The sequence below is a fragment of the Jaculus jaculus genome, chromosome 3 (genome assembly GCF_020740685.1).
Source record: "Jaculus jaculus isolate mJacJac1 chromosome 3, mJacJac1.mat.Y.cur, whole genome shotgun sequence".
Lineage (NCBI taxonomy): Eukaryota > Metazoa > Chordata > Mammalia > Rodentia > Dipodidae > Jaculus > Jaculus jaculus.
In genome coordinates, this window is record NC_059104.1 from 122,031,402 (window position 1) to 122,051,799 (window position 20,398).

General features: G+C 40.8%; 2 protein-coding genes across 3 annotated transcripts in view; one reads left to right on the plus strand and one right to left on the minus strand.

The window, feature by feature from the left end:
- Window positions 1–604: 604 nt before the first annotated feature.
- On the minus strand, window positions 605–5,843 carry Ankrd49 (ankyrin repeat domain 49). The gene is made up of 3 exons (XM_004661927.2): window positions 5,698–5,843; window positions 3,724–4,074; window positions 605–2,095 (listed from the first exon to the last, which is right to left on the minus strand). The coding sequence occupies exons 2-3, from the start codon at window positions 3,979–3,981 to the stop codon at window positions 1,634–1,636; spliced, it is 720 nt and encodes a 239-aa protein (XP_004661984.2). The 5' UTR covers window positions 3,982–4,074; window positions 5,698–5,843; the 3' UTR covers window positions 605–1,633.
- Mre11 (MRE11 homolog, double strand break repair nuclease) overlaps window positions 5,838–20,398 on the plus strand; it is a 64,270-nt gene continuing 49,709 nt past the window's right edge. The window contains exons 1-6 of one of the 2 annotated variants that reach the window (XM_045145226.1): window positions 5,838–5,967; window positions 6,479–6,593; window positions 9,350–9,482; window positions 11,974–12,134; window positions 15,901–15,988; window positions 18,941–19,082. In XM_045145226.1, the coding sequence (XP_045001161.1) occupies window positions 6,574–6,593; window positions 9,350–9,482; window positions 11,974–12,134; window positions 15,901–15,988; window positions 18,941–19,082 (544 nt within the window). In that variant the 5' untranslated portion in view covers window positions 5,838–5,967; window positions 6,479–6,573. The remainder of the gene's footprint in view (window positions 5,968–6,478; window positions 6,594–9,349; window positions 9,483–11,973; window positions 12,135–15,900; window positions 15,989–18,940; window positions 19,083–20,398) is intronic. The other variant, XM_045145227.1, reaches the window with a different exon arrangement.

Genomic DNA, 20,398 nt, shown 5'->3' on the forward strand with positions numbered 1-20,398 from the left:
TTCTAAATAGGAATGGAGCCAAACTAGGCTTTTAGTTCCAATGCTCAATAGTTAGAGACCAGGAAATCAATCAGAAACTAGGCTGAAAACTGAGGTTGTAAATGTTAACTACATGTGCACTGAGTAAATGTGCTATGGGCCCAACAAACTAATATGCAGCTAAAAAAATAAACTCAGGCCTTGGTTTTGCCAAAACTTGTACTTTATTTGTATTGATTCTTTTTGTCACTATTTATACATTTTTTTTTTTGAGGTAGGGTCTCACTCTAGCCCAGATTGACCTGAAACACTCTGTAGTCCCAGGCTGGCCTTGAACTCACAGCAATCTTCCTCTGCCTCCTAAGAACTGGTATTAAAGGCATGTACCACCACACTTTGTTTGTTTTTGGAGGCAGGGTTTCACTCTAGTCCAGGCTGACCTGGAATTCACTATGTAGTCTTAGGGTAGCCTCAAACTCTTGGTGATCCTCCTACCTCTGCCTCCCAAATGCTGGGATTAAAGGCTTGTGCCACCATACCCGGCTATATATATAAATTTTTTTTTTTTTTTTTTTTTTTGTTTGCCGAGGTAGGGTCTCACTGTATCCCAGGCTGATCTGGAATTCACTCTGTAGTCTCAGGGTGGCCTCGAACTCACAGCAATCTTCCTACCTCTGTCTCCCGGGTACTGGAATTAAAGGCGTGCGCCACCATGCCCGGCCTATATGTAAATTTTTTAAAGAAAGCCTGAGCCACTGTTCAAGTCCTCATATGATAATCATCTCTAATTTGTAGAATCCTTTCCCCTTGTTACTTTGCCTTTGTAATAGTCTGTAGAAAATAAGGACCTTGGTGGGGGGAAATCAGTCAAGAGTCTTTATGAGCAGTGCCTAGCCCAATAGTAAGAGGCAGGTGAGAACAGTTGGAGGGCAAATATAATATGACTTTCTGAATCAGTATAGAGTTCTGTGCATGCCTAAATGGTGACAACTGACCCTCAATAATAAGTACTGTGTAGGTGCAGTCCACAGGTTGGGATGTGTGGCAGGGGAAGTGATGTGAGTCATGGACTAAAACACCTAGATAACGGCTTTCCTCAGAATAGCCTAGCCTACATTTTAAAATATAAAGATCTAGGTTTTTGTATTATCTTTAACTTACAACCAAGTCACTAATATGTCAGTATTTTTAGTTTAGAATGAAAGCAACTGCTGATGGTAATGTAGAGAAGACAGCTAAACTGCACCAGTATATTTAAGACTTGTAAGTTAAACTGAGTTATCTTAGCTTATAAAAATACATGTCAACATATTAATACTCAACAAAGACCCATGATAAAGGATATTTAAAAATACATTTCTCTTGGATCAGCACCGAAAATATCCTTAGTTTCTGTATTACCCGTGTCAAATTTTTAAGTATAGGTAAGTTAAAATTACTTCTGATAAAAAAATCACAAGCTCCAAAGAAATCATTACAGATGTGTCGAAACAACTCTCAAAGGTTTGACATCAAGATCAGGCAAGAATATGATGAGTACTAACTGAATTTTTGTAGTGTGACATTTGATGCTGACTCTGTATTATGGGAGTATTTTACATCTCACAGGAAGGAGGCACTGATACTGATAAACTTAAGATGATGACCAGAACCATTAAGACGGAGGTGAAGAATTCGTACAGCCTTCCACAATTTCAAAGAGGTAGTGATGGATACTTGTCCTTCTGGCGATGTCAAATGCTGTTTCTTCCGAGTTGTTCTTCAGCCCTGGTTTGATGTAGCGGTTCATGAGGAGTAGTTCCAGGGTGTCTTTGCTGTCTCTATTTCCAGCAGCAAGATGCAAGGGGGTCAAGAGGCCTTTTGTTTGGGCATTGATATCTGCATCATGCTGAAGTAAGAAAGAGGCCACTCTGGTGTTATTCCACTTACAAGCACTGTGCAGGGGTGTCCAGCCATCCACAGTCACAGCATGAACATCTGCCCCTTGTGCGATCAGCTCACGGACGACATCTAAGTGTCCACTGTAGGCTGCTCGATGAAGAGGGGTATACTCATCTTCATCCCTAGTGTTCACGTGAGTGGCCTTCTCAGAAAGTAGCCTCCGTACTGTCATAAGCTGAGGACAAAGAGAGAGCTATAAAAACTACAACTCAAAGTAAAACAACAAAGATAATTAAACTTGCCCAGCTTTAATTAAATAAATCTTATTAATAAGACTTTAAAATCAATATGATTTAAGATTTTGGTTTTGAAGGAGGCAACTGATTTAATCATGAGTAAGTTAACATCAGCTAGTCAGCTGACTCTAAGGATATGATTCTTTGGCTATCAAACCATACATTTATCATTTATTCTGACTTAAGGACTTATTGCCCAATGCCTTGGCTCCAGACAAACAATATAGGCTACTTAATATTTTATACTTCATCTATAAAGGGAACATAATTGATCTCCTTTTCTTTTAAAATAATTTTTATTTATTTGTGTGTGTGCATGCCAGTCTCTTGCCACTGTAAATGGATGCCTGCCCAGCTTTACGTGGGTGGTTGGCAAACTGAACTAAGGCTAGCACCTTTCAACAGCTAAGCTGAGTCCCAATTTTTCTTTTCTTTTTCTAAAGGTGAATATGTACGTGTGCATGTTCGGGTATGCTTATGTGTGTGTTTGTGCAGGCCAGAAGACAACCTCAGATGTCACCATCAGCAATGTCATCCACCTTCTTTTGAGACAGAATCTCTCTTTGGCCTGGGGGGGCTTATAGTCATCAATTTGACTATACTAGTTGGCCAGTGAGGCCCAAGGATCCCCTTGTCTCCATCTTCCAAGCACTGGAATAACAGGAATGTGCCACCATGACTACTAGGGACTAAATCAGTTGTGATGCTTGTGAAGCAAACACTTTATCAACTGAGCTGCATTCCCAATTAATTTTTCTATAAAATCGTATCAATATACAGTACATAAAACTTTAAAAATAAAACCTTTAAATGATCAGCAGATCTAAGGACTAAAGAGCTCATTTTCTTCTAATAAAGCATAGAATCATGGCAGCAGGCAGTTAAGTATTGGTCTGTTCTATAGATTTCTGGTGGGCTCCAGTATGCTCTGGAATTAAAAAGCTATTAGCTTTTTTCATTTTTATCTTACAATCAGACATGGGAGAACTAAGTTCAAAGTGGGAATAATTAATTTTTGGTGTTTTTTTTTGGACAATTCTGGACAAATTATTGTAGGGAGTGTTTGGGGATTAAGTAAAAACAATGCACTAAGTCATTTGGTATAGTTGTTATTAATAAATGTTAATTTCCGTCCTACCTGTGATAGGTATTTATCCTAATGACTTAAAAGATTAAGGGCTGGGGAGATGGTTGACTAGATAAAACACTTCCTGCTCTAGCCTGAGTACCCAATTTAAATATATACACAAATGCATAAACAAAAAATAATAGAGTTAAAAAAAAAGACAATTTCTTTCAAACATCTTAACCTCTCCCCCATAACACCTAAAGCTGTAGGTTGTAATTTAATATGCATTTTCCTGAATATTGCCTCAGTGATTCTCAAAGTGCTCTATAAAAGTTACAGATATTATGATGACCACTTTTACAGATAAGAAACTAGAGGGTCAGGCATGGTAGAATTTGCCCAACTGGCTAACCAGAGGTTCAAGAGCAAGACTTTGGGTTCCAGACCAACCCCCCAAATGAAATTCTATTATGCAACAGTTTCCTTGTTTGTTTTTACCCGATTTTTTTCAGCAGCCCAAAGAAGCAATTTGCTTGGATCCTTTTCCATTTTCTTTTCTTGCAATTGATACCACTCTTCAGCATTTACATCTGGCTCCTCATCTTCATCAGAACTGCCTACCCAGAGACTCTGAGTGCCAGTGGGAATAAGGTGTCCGTGTGTTTCCAACAATTCCAGCTGGTTAAAGTGTTCAGAAAAGTCCAAGAAATTCTCTGGGTCTGGTTTTCCATCATCATGTTCTTTCTCTTTTTCCATTTTTACTACTACTCTAAATAAAAAGCATTTCAAATGCTAGGGTATAATTTTTCCAGAGATGAATTATGCCTGCATTATTTTACTCATTCAAATCTGAAAAGAGAAACACAAAATTTATTAGCATCAACAGCAACAACATAGACAACAATCTTGTAAACATACACAAATAAACTCTTGAATTCTTTGCTAGTTTCCTCATGAAACCCATTAAACATACTAAGCAGCGGAACTGAGAGATTTCAGCTATCTATTCTTTTTCAGGCATAACACTTTTTGTTTGTATGTTTGCTTTGGTTTCTTGAGGTAGGGTCTAGCCCAGGATGACCTGGAATTCACTCTGCAGTCTAAAGGTGTGCACCATTACACCTGGTCAACACTTGTTTCTTTTCTGATTTTTTTTTCAACTAAGTCAATGGCTATATTATTTTGAATGATAGGTATGATAGTATTAAAGAATGATGAATGCTTGAAAAATTTTAATTACAACTAATGTAGCATATTTAAGATTTTTATAAATTAGAAATAAAGATAATATAAAATATTGATATACATTTCTAGTTCCCAAAATGCCAAAGGATTGTTTTGTTTGTTTTTGAGAAAAGGTCTCAAGAATCCTAGGCTGTTCTTGAACTCTCAATGAAACCTCAAACTCCTGATCCTCCTTCTACCACCTCCTAAGTGCTGGGATTACAGGCATGTACCACTGTGACCAGTTTATGTTCTTTAGGGATAGAGCCCAGGGCCTAGTAAATGCTAGGGAAGTAAATCTACCAACGCTGCCAGTCCTTCAAAAGATTCTTTACTGTTTTTTAAAAATATTTGTTTATTTGAGACCGAGAGACCATCAGAATTGCTTTGTAAGTTTTTTTGTAGACTCAAATTTTTCTTTTAATCTCTAACTAGTTTCTGCAAAGTAAGCATGTATTAATTCATTAAATACTTCACAGGTGCCAATTAGTAAGGTTCAGTTATAATTAAAACAAATAAAGCAACATTCTAGTACAGATCTTAGTCATCTCTCCAACAAGGTAAGCCTTTTATGAAAGCTTCCATCACATTAATTCTAGACTTCACCTTCCGGATACAGTAAATTACATGTAAATTTTTCTTGGTTTATTCAATTTCGAAAGTCAAACTGAGACGCATCTCCTTGATTCAGGGTTTAAAATAAATCCTGACACTATGCCACCGGGAAGAAACTGGGTTTGCTTCCTAACTCAAAAAGCACGTTCCACTTTGAGATACATCGGAACTGTCAACTCATTAAACTTGGTGTCAAACTGGGGCGGTGCGCCTCATTTCAGAGCAATGATCTGAGGTGCCGAGAGACTCAAACAATTCATAGTTCAAGACCCTTGCAAGGTCCCGACAGGCCAGATCTGCTAGCTCGAAGCAGCGCACTATTTTTGTATGCTCAGCACAGTGCTGAACCCAGGGGTCCCGGCACGATCAGGGGAAGCAAGAAGCAGGGTCTGGGATGCGGCGGACGAGGAGAGGGCGACGAGGCCGGCCCGTCCTCACCCGCGCGGGCTCGACCCTCTCGGGTCCTGGAGTGGCGCCCGAAGCCGCCAAACAGCCCGCGGCGAGCAAACCGCCACGGAGGACCTGGGCCAAGACGCGGCCGGGACCTACGAGGGGCCGCTGGCCGCCCCAGGGGCTCTAGATCAGCTCCCGGCCCCGAGAAAGCGTGGGAACCGGCCGCGACACGCTACTCACCTGAACCGAGAGTCTCCTCCGCGCACTCCGCTTCCGGGTTCGCCTCTCCGCTGCCAGGATTGGCTCCTCCGCGGGCGCTGCGAGTTTCCCGGCCCGCGAGGCGTTGGGTCATCCACGCGATCTCGCGAGAAGCGCGAGGGCCGTCCTCTCGCGCCTAATTCAGGTGTCTGGCTGTGCGGTGTCTTCCCGTTTCTCGCCAATGCTGCCGTCTCTTCCTGGATGAAGACGGCGTCGGGTCGCGTTGGTGGGCTCTGAGGAGTCCAGCTGTGGGTAATTTAGGAGTCGTTCTCGTCTCCTAGTGTGTCTCTTCCGGGGCGGTCCGGGAAGAGCGTGCGTGCCGGGTCGGCCGCGGAGGGGCTGCAGGCCGTGCGTTCCCACTCGGAGTCCCGGGCCAGCGCGCGGAGCGTCCCGGGCAAGCGCGAGCTCCGCCTGCCCGCCTTGTCTCACCGTGGCAGCGACGCTTTGCCAAAGCCGACCACTTTCTGCTACCTCTGAGCGGTGCAGCTCTGCAGACCACGTGTTTGTTTGTTTATTTGTTAATTTGGGACCCTTCTCTTCCAAAACATGCCCATTTCTTTTTAATAACTTCACGTTTGGCAGAAATAATGAGGTTGCTGGTTTGCCCCAGACAATCCTGTGTGTACAACATCAGATTTCTGCATATCTACATTTGTAGGTTGAACTTGAATAAACCCCATGTATTCAGTATACATTAATATTAATCATAATAGTGAAATTAGAGCTGCACTCAGAGATGTGATATTCTGTTATTTGTTTTTAGAATTCGGAATCGAGTGAATTTGCTGATACTTGAATACAGGACCCAAGGGTATTTGGAGAGGGCCTCGTCCAGAGAAGCTTTACAGACTGTAAAAAATGAGTCCTGCAGATCCACAGTAAGCCTGTCACTTTTTAGTGACCTTATATGACCACCTTAAAGCTTACTTCATAGCTTAACAAAAATACAAAAGTTGCCTGTGATCAGCAATGTTCACATCAGAAAGAATATTTGGAGTGTTTGAAATTCCACACCACCATATGCTTATTAACTAAAAGATAATATGGAGTTATAGACTATTGAGCTTGGAGTAATCTGTTACTTTGCTATCTTACGGAAGCTTACGTTCTTATGTTTTGTCGTAAAAATGTTGAGCCTGTCTGCAAATATCCTTGAATTTTCATGATGCAATCTTTCTAATTGTTGCAATCCTTTTAAAACATTAGTGTTTTTAAAAGACATTTCATTTGTTTATTTGAGAGCAAGAGATAGAGAAAGGCATATAGAAAGAGATTGTGCACACTAGGGCTTATAGCAAAGGAACTACAGATACATGCGCCACCCTATACATTTATTTGACTTTATGTGGGTACTGGGGGAATTGAACTGGATCCTTAGTCTTTGTAGGCTAGTGCCTTAACCACTGTGCAGTCTCTCCAGCACAGTTGTTAAGTATTGGAAAAACTGAAAATTAATTTTTTATTTTTGAGGTAGGGTCTTGCTCTAGCCCAGGTTGACCTGGAATTTGCTATATAGTCTCAGGTAGCTTTGAAGTGATATTCCTACCTTGTCCTCCCAAGTGCAGGGATTAAATCGTGTACTGTAAACCCAGCAGAAAATTAATTTGATTGAAGTGGAACTAAAAGGACTATAGAAGTTAGGGGGGAGAATCCTTAAACATGAAGAATTTTACCCTGGTTTCAAGTTTGTGGTCAAAACTAGCTGTGTAATGTTGGACTGGTCAGCCACTTACTAACCTTCCTGATTTTCTTGATTTCTGTAACAGGAGTAATAATGCCCTTTTCAGGTTAATTTTGAGGTCTAAATAAGATAACTCATGTAAAAGTACATTCCTGTGGAAGGATAAAGCATGTGCTGTAAGCAAGAAGTTTGTACCTAGTAGTTAGGACTTAGTATATATCATTGGTGACGTTTCTGAAGAGCAGTCCCAGTGCATATGTCTTTTATTTTATTTTATTTATTTATTTATTTGAGAGTGACAGAGAGAGAGAGGGAGAGGGAGAGGGAGAGGGAGGGAGGGAGAGAGGGGGAGAGAGAGAGGGAGGAAGGGGCAGGTAGAGAATGGGCATGCCAGGGCCTCCAGCCATTGCAGACTAACTCCAGACACATGTTCCCCCTTGTGCATCTGGCTAATGTGGGTTCTGGGGAGTCGAGCTTTGAACCGGGTTCCTTAGGCTTCACAGGCAAGCGCTTAACCGCTAAGCCATCTCTCCGGGCCCCATATGCCTTTTTATGTAAACATTTCGGTTGTGGTTTCTATACAAAATATTCTGTTTATTTATTTATTTTTTGAGGTAGAGTTTCACTCTAGTCCAGGCTGACCTGGAATTCACTATGTTGTCTCAGGGTAGCCTCGAACTTACAGTAATCTTCCTACCTCTGCCTCCTGAGTGCTGGAATTAAAGGTGTGTACCACCAAGCCCGGCAAAATAATTCTTATTGTATTATATTTTTTAGACAGGGAAAGAATGGGCGTACCAGGGCCTCTAGCCACTGCAGGTGAACTCAGATGCATGCACTAGCATGTTTATCTGGCTTATGTGGGATCTGGAGAATTGAACCTGAGTCCTTGTTTTGGCGGCAAGCACCTTTAACAACTTAGCCTTATCTCTAGTCCCAAAATATTCTTTTTAAGTTCATTATGGTTTAGTGAGACTAGCCTGGGTTTTTATTGTCTTCTGTTCTATTAATGCTACTTGTGTATAAATCATTAAACTTCTCTGTGTTTGACCTTTTTAATGTTTCAGAGGCCCATCTCTTTTTCCGGTGGGAGTTTGGATCACAGAGACAAAAGTATTGCAGAGAACTTAAAAGTCACAAGTTTCTGAGAGTGTTACTATTACAATGTTGTACCTTTACCACACTTGAAACAATTATGTTGTTGCTTGACCAAATCCTTTAATTAAAAACAAACTTTAGGGCTGGAGAGATGGCTTAGCGGTTAAGCGCTTGCTTGTGAAGCCTAAGGACCCCGGTTCGAGGCTCAGTTCCCCAGGTCCCACGTTAGACAGATGCACAAGGGGGCGCATGCGTCTGGAGTTCATTTGCAGAGGCTGGAAGCCCTGGCACGCCCATTCTCTCTCTACCTGTCTTTCTCTCTGTGTCTGTCGCTCTCAAATAAATAAATTAAAAAAAAAAAAAAAAAAACAAAAACAAAACAAACTTTAGAGAGAGGAGTCAAGCAAGTATTTTCAGGGGTTTGAACATAAGTTATTTTATATTATATATCAAATTTACTTTTATACTGTTTAAATACATACTGTTTAAAATTAACTTTCCTGGAAAAGTGCAAAATCATGATACATGAAGTTTGGAGACAGGAACCAGCACCTTTTGGGTTCCTGTGGTGAGACGGACATGGAAAACAGACTTTTAAATCTGGGTTACCTAAGTGTATATAAAACAAGGTTATACATTTTGTGAGCAATTATAGAACATTTCAGATTATTATTGCACATTTGTTCTGAACTGAATTAGTGGTTAAAGATCCATTGAAGATCCAACTTTCAAACTAATTTAGGGCTAGAAAAATGATTTTATCATTTTATTGTTATTTATCTCATGTTTAGGTCTCAGTTTGCAAGAATGTCCTTTTAATGAATTATGTTGAAAAGTTTTTCTTTCTGAATACAGCGACGATGAAAACACATTTAAAATTTTAGTTGCAACCGATATTCATCTTGGATTTATGGAGAAAGATGCAGTCAGAGGAAATGATACATTTGTTACGCTGGATGAAATTTTAAGACTTGCCCAGGAAAATGAAGTGAGTGTGGCCTACATTTGTGCAAGTTCTACTGTATTTCTCTAACCAACAGGCTAATTCCCCTTTAGTTAGACTTATGGCAATAAGCTCATGTGCTCACATTTCCTGATTAATATCAATGCACTAACATTCCAGAGCACCTTCTTTTTATATTTTTGTGTGTGGTGTGTAATGGCACACTGTGGAGACCAGAAGACAACTGGTTGTTGGTCCTTCCTGTTCACTTTGAGGCAGGGTCTTTTTGTTGCTCCCCACTGCCTATGTCAGGCCAGCTTCTGTGATCCTGGGGATTCTTGTGTCTCTGCCTTCCATTTTGCTATGATTACAGAGGCCTGCATCTGGCTTTATGTGGGTTCTGGAGACCCAAACTCAGGTTCTGTCACCCTTGCATAACAAGTACTTTTATCCACTGAGCCATTTCTTCATCCTCCGAGCATATTTTGTCTACTTTGTGTTAATTCACGTAAGTGCTACTTTGGCAAATAGTTTTCAGACTTATAAATACTTATGATGTATTTAATGAGTTCATAGTTTGTGGTAATTTCTATGTGACATGAAAAGATTTGCTATCACAGTTTCCAAAGAACACAACAAAGTTTTATTCTGTTCACAACGGTGGTGGTGTTAAGGATGGGAAAGAGGAAGTGGATGTGAGATGTTGCGAAGAGATTTGCCTATGAGGAAAAGGAATGAGGATGACTGAAGTGATTGAAGTGGGAGAATGATGATGGCTATAGTAGAAGTACATAGCTGAAGAAGAATTAGGCAGGCATGCAGGCCAGGGGTTCTGATATGTGCTAGTGCAGAGCCCGAGGCTACAGTAGGGAAAGGCCCCAGCAGGCAGGTGATTGGAAGGCCAGGAGAGAGCTGGACAGTGAACAAATGTTGGTGACTTCGAAATGTACATCTCTGGTTTCTACACAGTTGTCTTGTAAGGCCTCCAGTTCTTCCTCCTGAATCTGCATTGAGCCTCCTCACTGTGCCTGCACTGCAGTAGCTCCCAATAGGTCTTTATTTTTATTTTAAAATTTTTCTTTATTTATTTGAGAGAGAGAGAAATAGGTGTGCGTGGGGGGGATGGGCACAGTAGTGCCTCCAGGCACTGCAGATGAATTCCAGATGCGTGTGCCCTCTTGTGCATATGGCTTATGTGGGTCCTGAGGAATTGAACCTGGGTCCTTTGGCTTTGTGGGTAAGTGCCTTAACCACTAAGCCATTTCTCCAGCCCTCAATAGGTCTTTATACTTTCTCTCCTTTCCTCCTGCATATGCTCAGCATTGCAGCTAAACTCCTCATATCATAAATCCAAGCCTGCCATTGCATTTAGACTTTTCTAAATGGACTTCCATTAAATCTAGGCTTGAGTTCTACCACAAGGCTAACTGATCTGGCTCCTCTTGAGAGTCTTGATCTTTTGCAATCCTGCAGTGCTGCTTGATTCATAGTGTTCTGCCTGGCTAAGTCTGATCTTTTCCTTGGGATTAGATTTAAGTTTTGTACTGTTAGCTACAATACGACAGAAATGAGTCAAGCCCTTTTTAGGGTTTCTTGGTCACAAATCAGTTCTAAAAATGTTAAAAAGACACTGTCAATTTTTTTTTTTTCTTCTTTATTTGGTTTTTCAAGGTAGGGTCTTGCTCTTATCTAGCCCAGCCTGACCTGGAATTCACTGTGTAGTCTCAGGTGGGCTTTGAACTCACAGTGATCCTCCTACCTCTGCCTCCTGAGTGCTGGGATTTAAAAAGATAATTTTAAAATTGTAGTACTGTACATCTAACAAAATTTACTCTCTTAAAGTATACATTTTAGTAGTAACAAGTACTTTCATTTTGCTGTGCAACCAGTCTTCAACACCGCAAGTGATACCTGTTAATGGACAATGTCTCAGTTCCCTGATATATTTTCATGTATTTGCACCATGCTTTGGATTATGACAGTTTTTTCATTTCTTCAAATCATGTTCTTTTGGGGGTGGCATGTGTGTATGTGTTCACATGTGTGTGCTGCTGGGTGTACATATGTGTGCCTGTGGAGACTAGAGGTGAACGTCAGGTGCTTTTCTCAATTGCTCACCTTAGTTTTTGAGACTGGCTCTTTCACTGAACCTAGACTAGCTAGCCTGTGAAACCCAGGGATGCTACTGTCTCAGCCTCCCCAGTCCTAAGATTACAGGTGTGCCCCAGGGCTTCCTACAAGGGTGCGTGGGATTTGAACTCAGGTCCTCATGCTTGCATGTCCCTTTAAATTATGTTCACTCTTAAATTTCATTTCTTTACTGTAAGTCCACTAACTACTGTAGCCGTAAATTTGTGCTCTAGTTTCTTTTGACTTATCAAGAATTTTTTCCCTCCCTTCTCTGCTTTGCCCAGGCTGTTCTCAAAAGTAGTAGGCTCAAGTGCTGTGAAATCTTTCTTCAGTCTCTTTCATCTATAGTTATAATTTTTTTTTATTTGTAAAACCTCTAGTTCTAATGTCATTTTCTGTTTATTAGGTAGATTTTATTTTGTTAGGTGGTGATCTTTTCCATGAAAATAAGCCTTCAAGAAAAACACTGCACACCTGCCTGGAGTTACTGAGAAAATACTGCATGGGAGACCGACCTGTACAGTTTGAAATCATCAGCGACCAGTCAGTCAACTTTGGTTTTAGTAAGTAAGTATGGTGTTTGAGTGAATGCTCACCTGGATGTTTTTTTGTAGAATACATATAGACACATTGACAATTTGCTGCATTTTGTTTTCATAGTAAATGTAGTTCTTAGAATTTTCTATATATTCTTTTTATTTTTATTTATTTATTTATGAGAGCAACAGACACAGAGAGAAAGACAGATAGAGGGAGAGAGAGAGAATGGGCGCGTCAGGGCTTCCAGCCTCTGCAAACGAACTCCAGACGCGTGCGCCCCCTTGTGCATCTGGCTAACGTGGGACCTGGGGAACCGAGCCTCAAGCCGGGGTCCTTAGGCTTCACAGGCAAGTGCTTAACCGCTAAGCCATCTCTCCAGCCCTTTCTATATATTCTTGCATTTGTATTTCTCTAATATTCTGACTTACTCTCTTCATAGATCTTTTATCTTTGATATCTTATGTTCATTACCTTTACCTGTTTTATTTTCTTTGCCAAAGTTATTTATATATGCTAAGCTTTGTGTTGACAGAAACATTTCATTTTGATTTAGTCAAATATGTATTCTTTTTCTTTAAGATAATCACTTTTGGGTAGTGTTATGATATTCTTGTATAACCTTATATGGTAAACATGGTCTTTTTTTACAATTTATTTTTGTTTATTTATTTGACAGAGGGAGAGAGGGAGGGAGGGAGGGAGAGAGAGAGAGAGAGAGAGAGAGAGAGAGAGAGAGAATGAACGGGTGTGCCAGGACCTCCAGCTACTACAAACAAACTCCAGATGCATATGCCACCTTGTACATCTGGCTAACGTGGGTCCTGGGGAAATCAAACCTGGTTCCTTTGGCTTTGCAGGCAAATGCCTTAGCTGCTAATCCATCCCTCCAGCCCAAACATGGTCTTTTTTACGGTGGGGGATTAGGGGGTGGTGTTGGGGATGACTGGGGCCCTTGCTCGTACTAAGCAAGTATTCTGCCCTTGAACTGTAACATGAGCCTCTGCCTTTTTTCTTTTTTTCTTAAATGTTGTAATTATATCACATTGCATTTAACTAACATGTCTCCTTTTCTTCTTCAGTATCAGCTTTCTTCTAGATGTGTGTAGAATGTCTCTCCAATTTTGGCCTTTTCCCCCTTGTTTTCTCTAGGTGGGGATATGGGTTTTGGGGAAAGAATGAGAATATCTATCACAGGTGAAGGGCTGTTCTTACAGCCTTATGTCAGGTTTCATATGACACCATGATTTTCCTTGGTAAGGGTGATGTTGATCCTTTGATTCAGGTGTCTGCCAGGTCTCTCAGTGCAAAGTTATGTTTCTTTTATGCTGTTTGTTAGAGGTGAGTCTTAAGTCCAGCTCACACTCAAAAGGAAAGAAATTGAATTCCTTCCCATTTCCAGAGAGAAGAATATCAAAGAATTCATGGACATATGTTGAACTACCTTTACCACTGTGTTACATCCCCAGACTTTTGTATTTTTCACAGGCTCTTGCTAAATTACTCAAGTTGGCCTCAAATTTGTGCCGTTCCTGTCTCATCATCCTGAGTGCTTGGTGTCACAGATATGCACTACTATGCTTGCTTAGTTCTTTCTCATGTACTTCTGGTAGTTTTTCCACTAGGCATATGTGATTGTAAAGTTTTATTTTTTTATTGCTGTTGAGGAGTCTATTAGTTTAATTTCTGAGAAGACAAGACAGTGAAGTATTGTGGTTAAAAGCATGATCCCTTAGGTGTGGTAGTGTACGCTTATAATCCCAGTCAGCATCTTAGAGGCAGAGGCAGGAACCACGAGTGCAAGGCTAGCTTGGGCAATGTACTGAGACCCTGTCTCACCACACCTCCTCTCTCAGGGGGAAAAAAAAAGCGCACAAATTCTGGATGGTCTCACTTCAATCCTTGGTTCTGTCAATACCACCAGACTGAGTTATTCACTTAATCAGTTCCATCTTTGCAAAAATGAACAGGATCATGCTACTGAGTTATTCACTTAATCAGTTCCATCTTTGCAAAAATGAACAGGATCATGCTACTTACACAGAGTTGTGAAAATTGAGTTAGTGCTTAGAATAGTTAATTGACATGAAGAAAACATTCAGGTAACTGGTAAGGTTTCCTCATTTTCTTTCTTTCTTTTCTTTTTTGGAGGTAGGGCTTTGCTCTAGTCCAGGATGATCTGGAATTCACTATGTAGCCTCTAAGTCACGGCAGTCCTCCTATCTGCCTCCCATGTGTTGTGATTAAAGGCATGCACCATCATGCAGGGCTGTTTTCTCATTTTCATTGGCATTAGCATAGTACAAGAGGATCTGTCCCATCTATAATATACAAAATGATCAAATATACATGTCTATAACAAAAAAGGACTGGAGAGATGGCCCAGTGGTTAAGTGGACTACCTGCAAAAGCACACTTAGATCACTCAATTTCCAGAATCCACATAAACATTTGGTCATGGCCACATGTTACTAACCTCAGTTTAGTGGGGAGCACAGACTACTGGAGAACTGCTGGGGCTTGTGAATGGCAAGCTCCATAATCAATATGAGAGTCTCAAGGAAAAACAGGCAGGTGAATGATGGAGGGGGATACCCATTGTTCTCTGGTTGCTACAGGAGAGTACACACATGGTACCACATCACAGACGTGCATACACCGTATACCATACATACTACACACAACCAAAATTAAAAGTATGCTGAGATATTTTTTTTCCTGTCACACTGGCTTAGGTCAGTGGTTCTCAGTGTCAAGGGCATGTTGTTACCTAGGAACCTTATGAATTGCTCATGCCAGTTTCCATGCCAATGGACATACTGGTATGTCTCAAAAGATCCCCAGGTAATTAGACATGCAGCCAGAGTTGAGAACCACCAGCATAGATTTAAGAGCTTGTTTGGCTGCTGCTAGGGGAAGCACTCTGGCGCGATGTTGCAGTATTACGTACACTTTAACAAACAACCTCTGTGCTAGGAGAGTGGCAGTAATAGCAGTCACCAATGTAAACACCTTTGGGCCCAGCAGTTTCTTCCTAGGTGGTGTTTACATATGTTCTCTCCCAGGGCAACTTCCACACCATATCACTCACTACAGCATTACTTGACCAGAAAGAGTCTACATGATAGGGAAATGCTTAAACACACGTCAGTAAGCCCATACCACACCCCAGTCCTGTACAGCCAATAAGGGGCAGAGAGAAGCTCTGTACACAAGACTACTGTGGAGAGATTTCCAAATGGTTAGGTGACAAAAGCAGAGTGCAGAAATCTATACTACGCCATCATTTATGTAAGAAGAATGTATGTTATTTTCTGTTTGTGTAGATATAATTTTAAAAATATGGCATAGAGCTTGCTCACCTTAGTGCCTCCGGAAAGAGGAGCCTCCTGGCCATGGCAGAATGGGTAGGGGTCGGACTGCGAGGTGGGAGCTGCCCTGTGAAGCTCCATCTTTTGGACTAGGAAGTAAACATGTTTTCTCCCCTTCCCTCATAACCAAGAAACACTTCATACAGATGTATTAACACTTGCTTCTTAACTTCCCACTAATCAGCTATCTACTCTTCCCTGCAATTTTTTTGTTGTTGGAGTTCCTTTAAAATGCTATACTTTGAGGTATTTTCAAACTGTCTTGCAATGAGTTGCTGCCTATAGTTGTATTTTCTCCAAGTGTAAGCCAGAATCACTCACCAGTGTGGGGCACGCAGTCTGCATTTGTGCTGTGGTAGTGTTCAGGGGAGGGATTTAACACCTTTTGTCTTACAGGAACTTTGACCCTGTTCTCTTCCTTGAAGGTTTCCATGGGCGAACTACCAGGATGGCAATCTCAACATATCAATTCCAGTGTTTAGTATCCATGGCAATCATGATGATCCCACAGGGGTAAGTATAATTTGTTGGCATTTCAGAAGTCATTAGTTGAGTTTGTGTAAAGCACGCCTCCCCTTTTGTTGTAGCAATTTGCAGTCAACTTGAACCAAGAAATCAGATTTCCTTGTTTTCCATTACTAATGCTTTTAAATTTTCAAGATATCCATTAATAATTGGTAGGCTGTAGAGATGGCTTAATGGTTAAGGCACTTGCCTGCAAAGGTAAAGGACCCAGGTTTGATTCCCTAGTACTCACGTAAAGCCAGATGCACAAGGTGGTACATGCATCTGGAGTTGATTTGCAGTGGCTAGATGCCCTGGCCTGTACACTCTCTACCTCCTGCCTTACAAATAAATAAATAAATTTTTTTTTTAAAAAGAGTAAGAATTGGTCTGTGTACTATGCAATTATTAGTTTCCTTGTTTATTTATTTAATTTTAGATTATAAATAATAATTTAATTTGGTAATTGAACCCAGGCCTTCCCATATACTAGGCACTTTACCATTCCAAGCTTTCTTTTCCCTATCTATCTATCTATCTATCTATCTATCTATCTATCTATCTATCTACCTACCTACCTACCTACTTACTTACTTACTTACTTACTTATTTATTTTAAGAGTGGCAGACAGAGAGAGAGAGAGGCAGATAAACAGAGAATGGGCATGCCAGGGCCTCCAGCTACTGCAAACGAACTCCAGATGCAAGCGCTACCTTGTGCATCTGGCTTATGTGGGTCCTGGAAAATGGAGCCTTGAACTGGGATCCTTAGGGCTTCACAGGCAAGCACTTAACTGCTAAGCCATCTCTGTAGCCTCTCCTTTTTTGTTGTTGTTGTTTGTTTGTTTTTCAAGGTAGATTTTCACTGTAGTCCAGGTTGACCTGGAATTTACTATGCAGTAGTCTCAGGGTGGTCTTAAACTCATGGTGATCCTCCTACCACTGCCTCCCAAGTGCTGGATTAAAGGTGTGCATGCCACCATGCCCAGCTTGTAATTTTTTTTTTTTTTTTTTGAAGTAGGGTCTCACTCTAGCCCAGGCTGACCTAGAATTCACTATGTAGTCTCAGGGTGGCCTTGAACTATCCACGATCCTCCTACCTCTGCCTCCCAAGTGCTGGGATTAAAGGCCTGCACCACCATGCCGGGCAGTTTGTAATTATTTATTTATTTATTTATTTTGTTTTTTCAAGGTAGGGTCTCACTCTAGCTCAGGCTAACCTGGAATTCACTATGTAGTCTCAGGGTGGCCTTGAACTCATGGTGATCCTCCTACCTCTGCCTCCCAAGTGCTGGAATTAAAGGCCTGCACCACCATCCCAGGCAGTTTGTATTTATTTATTTATTTATTTATTTTGTTTTTTCAAGGTAGGGTCTCACTCTAGCTCAGGCTAACCTGGAATTCACTATGTAGTCTCAGGGTGGCCTTGAACTCATGGTGATCCTCCTACCTCTGCCTCCCAAGTGCTGGGATTAAAGGCCTGCACCACCACGCTGGGCAGTTTGTAATTTTTTATTTATTTATTTATTTTGTTTTTTCAAGGTAGGGTCTCACTCTAGCTCAGGCTAACCTGGAATTCACTATGTAGTCTCAGGGTGGCCTTGAACTCACGGTGATCCTCCTACCTCTGCCTCCCGAGTGCTGAGATTAAAGGCATGTGCCACCATGCCCAGCAGTTTGTAAATTTTTTTTTTTGTTGTTTGTTTTCTCAAGGCAAGGTCTCACTCTAGTCCAGGCTGACCTGGAATTAAGTATGTAGTCTCAGGCCTCGAACTCATAGTGATCCTCCTACCTCTGCCTCCCGAGTGCTGGGATTAAAGGTGTGCGCCAAGTTTGTAATTTTTTAATGAGAGAATTGGGGGGGGCGGGGAATGGAGAGAACTGGCATGCCAAGTTCTTTTTACTTTTTAATTTGATCCAGGATCTCACTAAAGCTGGCCTTGAACTCTTGTTCTGTATCCCAGACAGGTCTTGAATTTGGAGCTTGCAATTCTTCTGCCTCCTGAGTAGCTGGACTTACAGGTCTGTGTCACCAACCCCTCCTTTTACAAGGAGTAAGCAAGAAGTAGGGGCTCTAGCCAGGAGTGGTGGCACACGCCTTTAGTCCCAGCACTCAGGATGCAGAGGTAGGAGGATTGCTGAGAGTTCAAGACCACCCTGAGACTACATACTGAATTCCAGGTCAGCCTGAGCTAGAGTGAGACCCTACCTTGGAAAGAAAAAAAAAAAAATAGGGGCTCTGCATGGTGCTTTTTGGTTTATCCATTCTTTCTTCACTACCTCTTAAACTCTCACATTGAGAAATGATTTCCTATCATGAATATCTTTAAATCTGAGTTAGATTATTATATTACCTGTTTGATATGGAGGGAATTACTAGAGGTCCTAACTGAAAAATATCTTCGTGGTTTGTTTTGTCATTAAATCATTAATTCAGTCTGTAGCCTTCCCTCTATATAAGAGGCCCACTTTGTATTACAAAGCTTGTTTCACAGCTGATTTGTATTTTTAGTGGCTAAAACTTCATCTTAGTGATGACGTGTAAGCTTTGCATTTATTGTCTGATTCTAGCTCCTACAGGTAACTTGTAGTAGGAAGGAGATAGTGCATGCTTTACCATAGCATTTTGTTCTGACACTATGATAAGTCTGTTTTATAATTACAGATTGAGCATCCTAACTGAAAAACATTAAAGTGTACCAAAATGTAAAAATTTATGTTTAAAAATTTGGGTTTTGGATCATTTTGGAGTTTGAACATTAGTTTGGCATGCTCACTAAGTTAAGTCTGTGCAAACATTCTAAATCAGGAAAACTCTTAAAGTTGAAAGCAGCTCTGGTTCTGAGCATTGTAGACCAGAAGGCATAAGCATACCCATCCTGCAGTATGTGTGAAATTCTTTTGCCTAGTAAGGTACTGTCTGTACAGATAATAACTACTCTTGGAACCTGCTTTGCACAGGCAGATGCCCTCTGTGCCTTGGATATTCTGAGCTGTGCTGGATTTGTAAACCACTTTGGAAGGTCGATGTCTGTTGAGAAGATAGATATTAGTCCAATTCTGCTTCAGAAAGGAAGCACAAAAATTGCTCTATATGGCTTAGGTAAGATGGCTTCAATTCATTCACTATTTGTGTCACTCAGTTTTTTAAACGGTTGGGTAATGAAAGTTTAGAGTTAGCTGCCTAGCCCATTGGACAAAGAGTAGAATGAGTATGAGTCTTTTTTGACTGAGAAAAGTAGGAAAGGTTTTGGGAAAAACTTTTTTTTTTTTTCCTGTTTCTAAGAACCAATGCATGTTCATAGTTGTTTTGGTTAAAAAATTATTTAGATTTTTAAAAAGCAGTTTATATTTATTTATTTGAGAGAGAGAAAGAGGTAGGAGAGAGGGAGAGAAGGGGTATATCAGGGCATCCAGCAGCTGTAAATGCACTCCAGATGCATGTACCACCTTGTGCATCTCGCTTACATGGGTCCTGGGGAATCGAACTGAGATCCTTTGGCTTTGCAGGAAAATGCTTTAACGGCTAAGCTATCTCTGCAGCCCCAATTTTTTTTCCTTTAGATTCAGATACAGAATCCTGAATGTAAAAATCCAGAATAATTAGCAAAACTGTTTGTATCTCGTAGAAGTCTGACAGTTCTCAAGTGTCATTGTTCCATACTGTGACCACTAGCTTCAGGTAGATGGCAAGCACTTGAAGTGTGTTAGTCTGAATTGTGAAGGCTGTAAGTATAACATACACACCAGATTTAAGAGACTGAGGAAAAAACATAAAATCTTTTAACATCTTAAACAAGTTAAAGATAGTTTTGCCTGTTTACTTGCTTTACTTTGTCTACTAGAGGATTTACAATTCTGTGACTAGTGGATGTGAGTGGCTCATGTTACATTGGAGAGTCAGCTACATGCTGATCAGAAATTTACTTGATCACCTTCACTGTCTTCAGTTTATTCACTTATTTTTCTTTTCACACTATCTGGATTTTGCTTAAAGTGGAATGTGTTCCTTAAATACAACTATCTGCTGTTGCACAAGAACCTGGGACATATATTTATAAGTGACATTTACACATGGTTTCAAAATTCAGATTTGTGTTTAAATAGTAAAACACAGCACTTCTGTGTTTAATTAAATACTATTTAAATACATGAAGTAGATTTTCATACAGAGTAAGAAAAAATGACACAATGAAATTTGAGGAAAAATAGTTGAACCTGGAACAGATCATTCTCCGTGAACTTACCCAATCACAGAAAGAAAATCACCGCATAGTCTCACTTATCTATAGCACCTAACCTGAATCTACCCAGGATGCCTTACATACCCAGCAAGCATCTCGTGGACTAGAAATAGGATGGCTGGGGAGGGTGGGGAGGGCAAGGGAGAGAGTGGGAAACACAAATCTAGACCCAAAC

Excerpts from the sequence above, each read along its gene's own strand:
- Ankrd49 (XM_004661927.2), bottom strand. The coding sequence starts at position 3,981 with ATGGAAAAAGAGAAAGAACATGATGATGGAAAACCAGACCCAGAGAAT. Across the intron at positions 2,096-3,723 it reads GGGCTGCTGAAAAAAATCGG|CTTATGACAGTACGGAGGCT; the intron begins GTAAAAACAAAC and ends CTTTGTCCTCAG.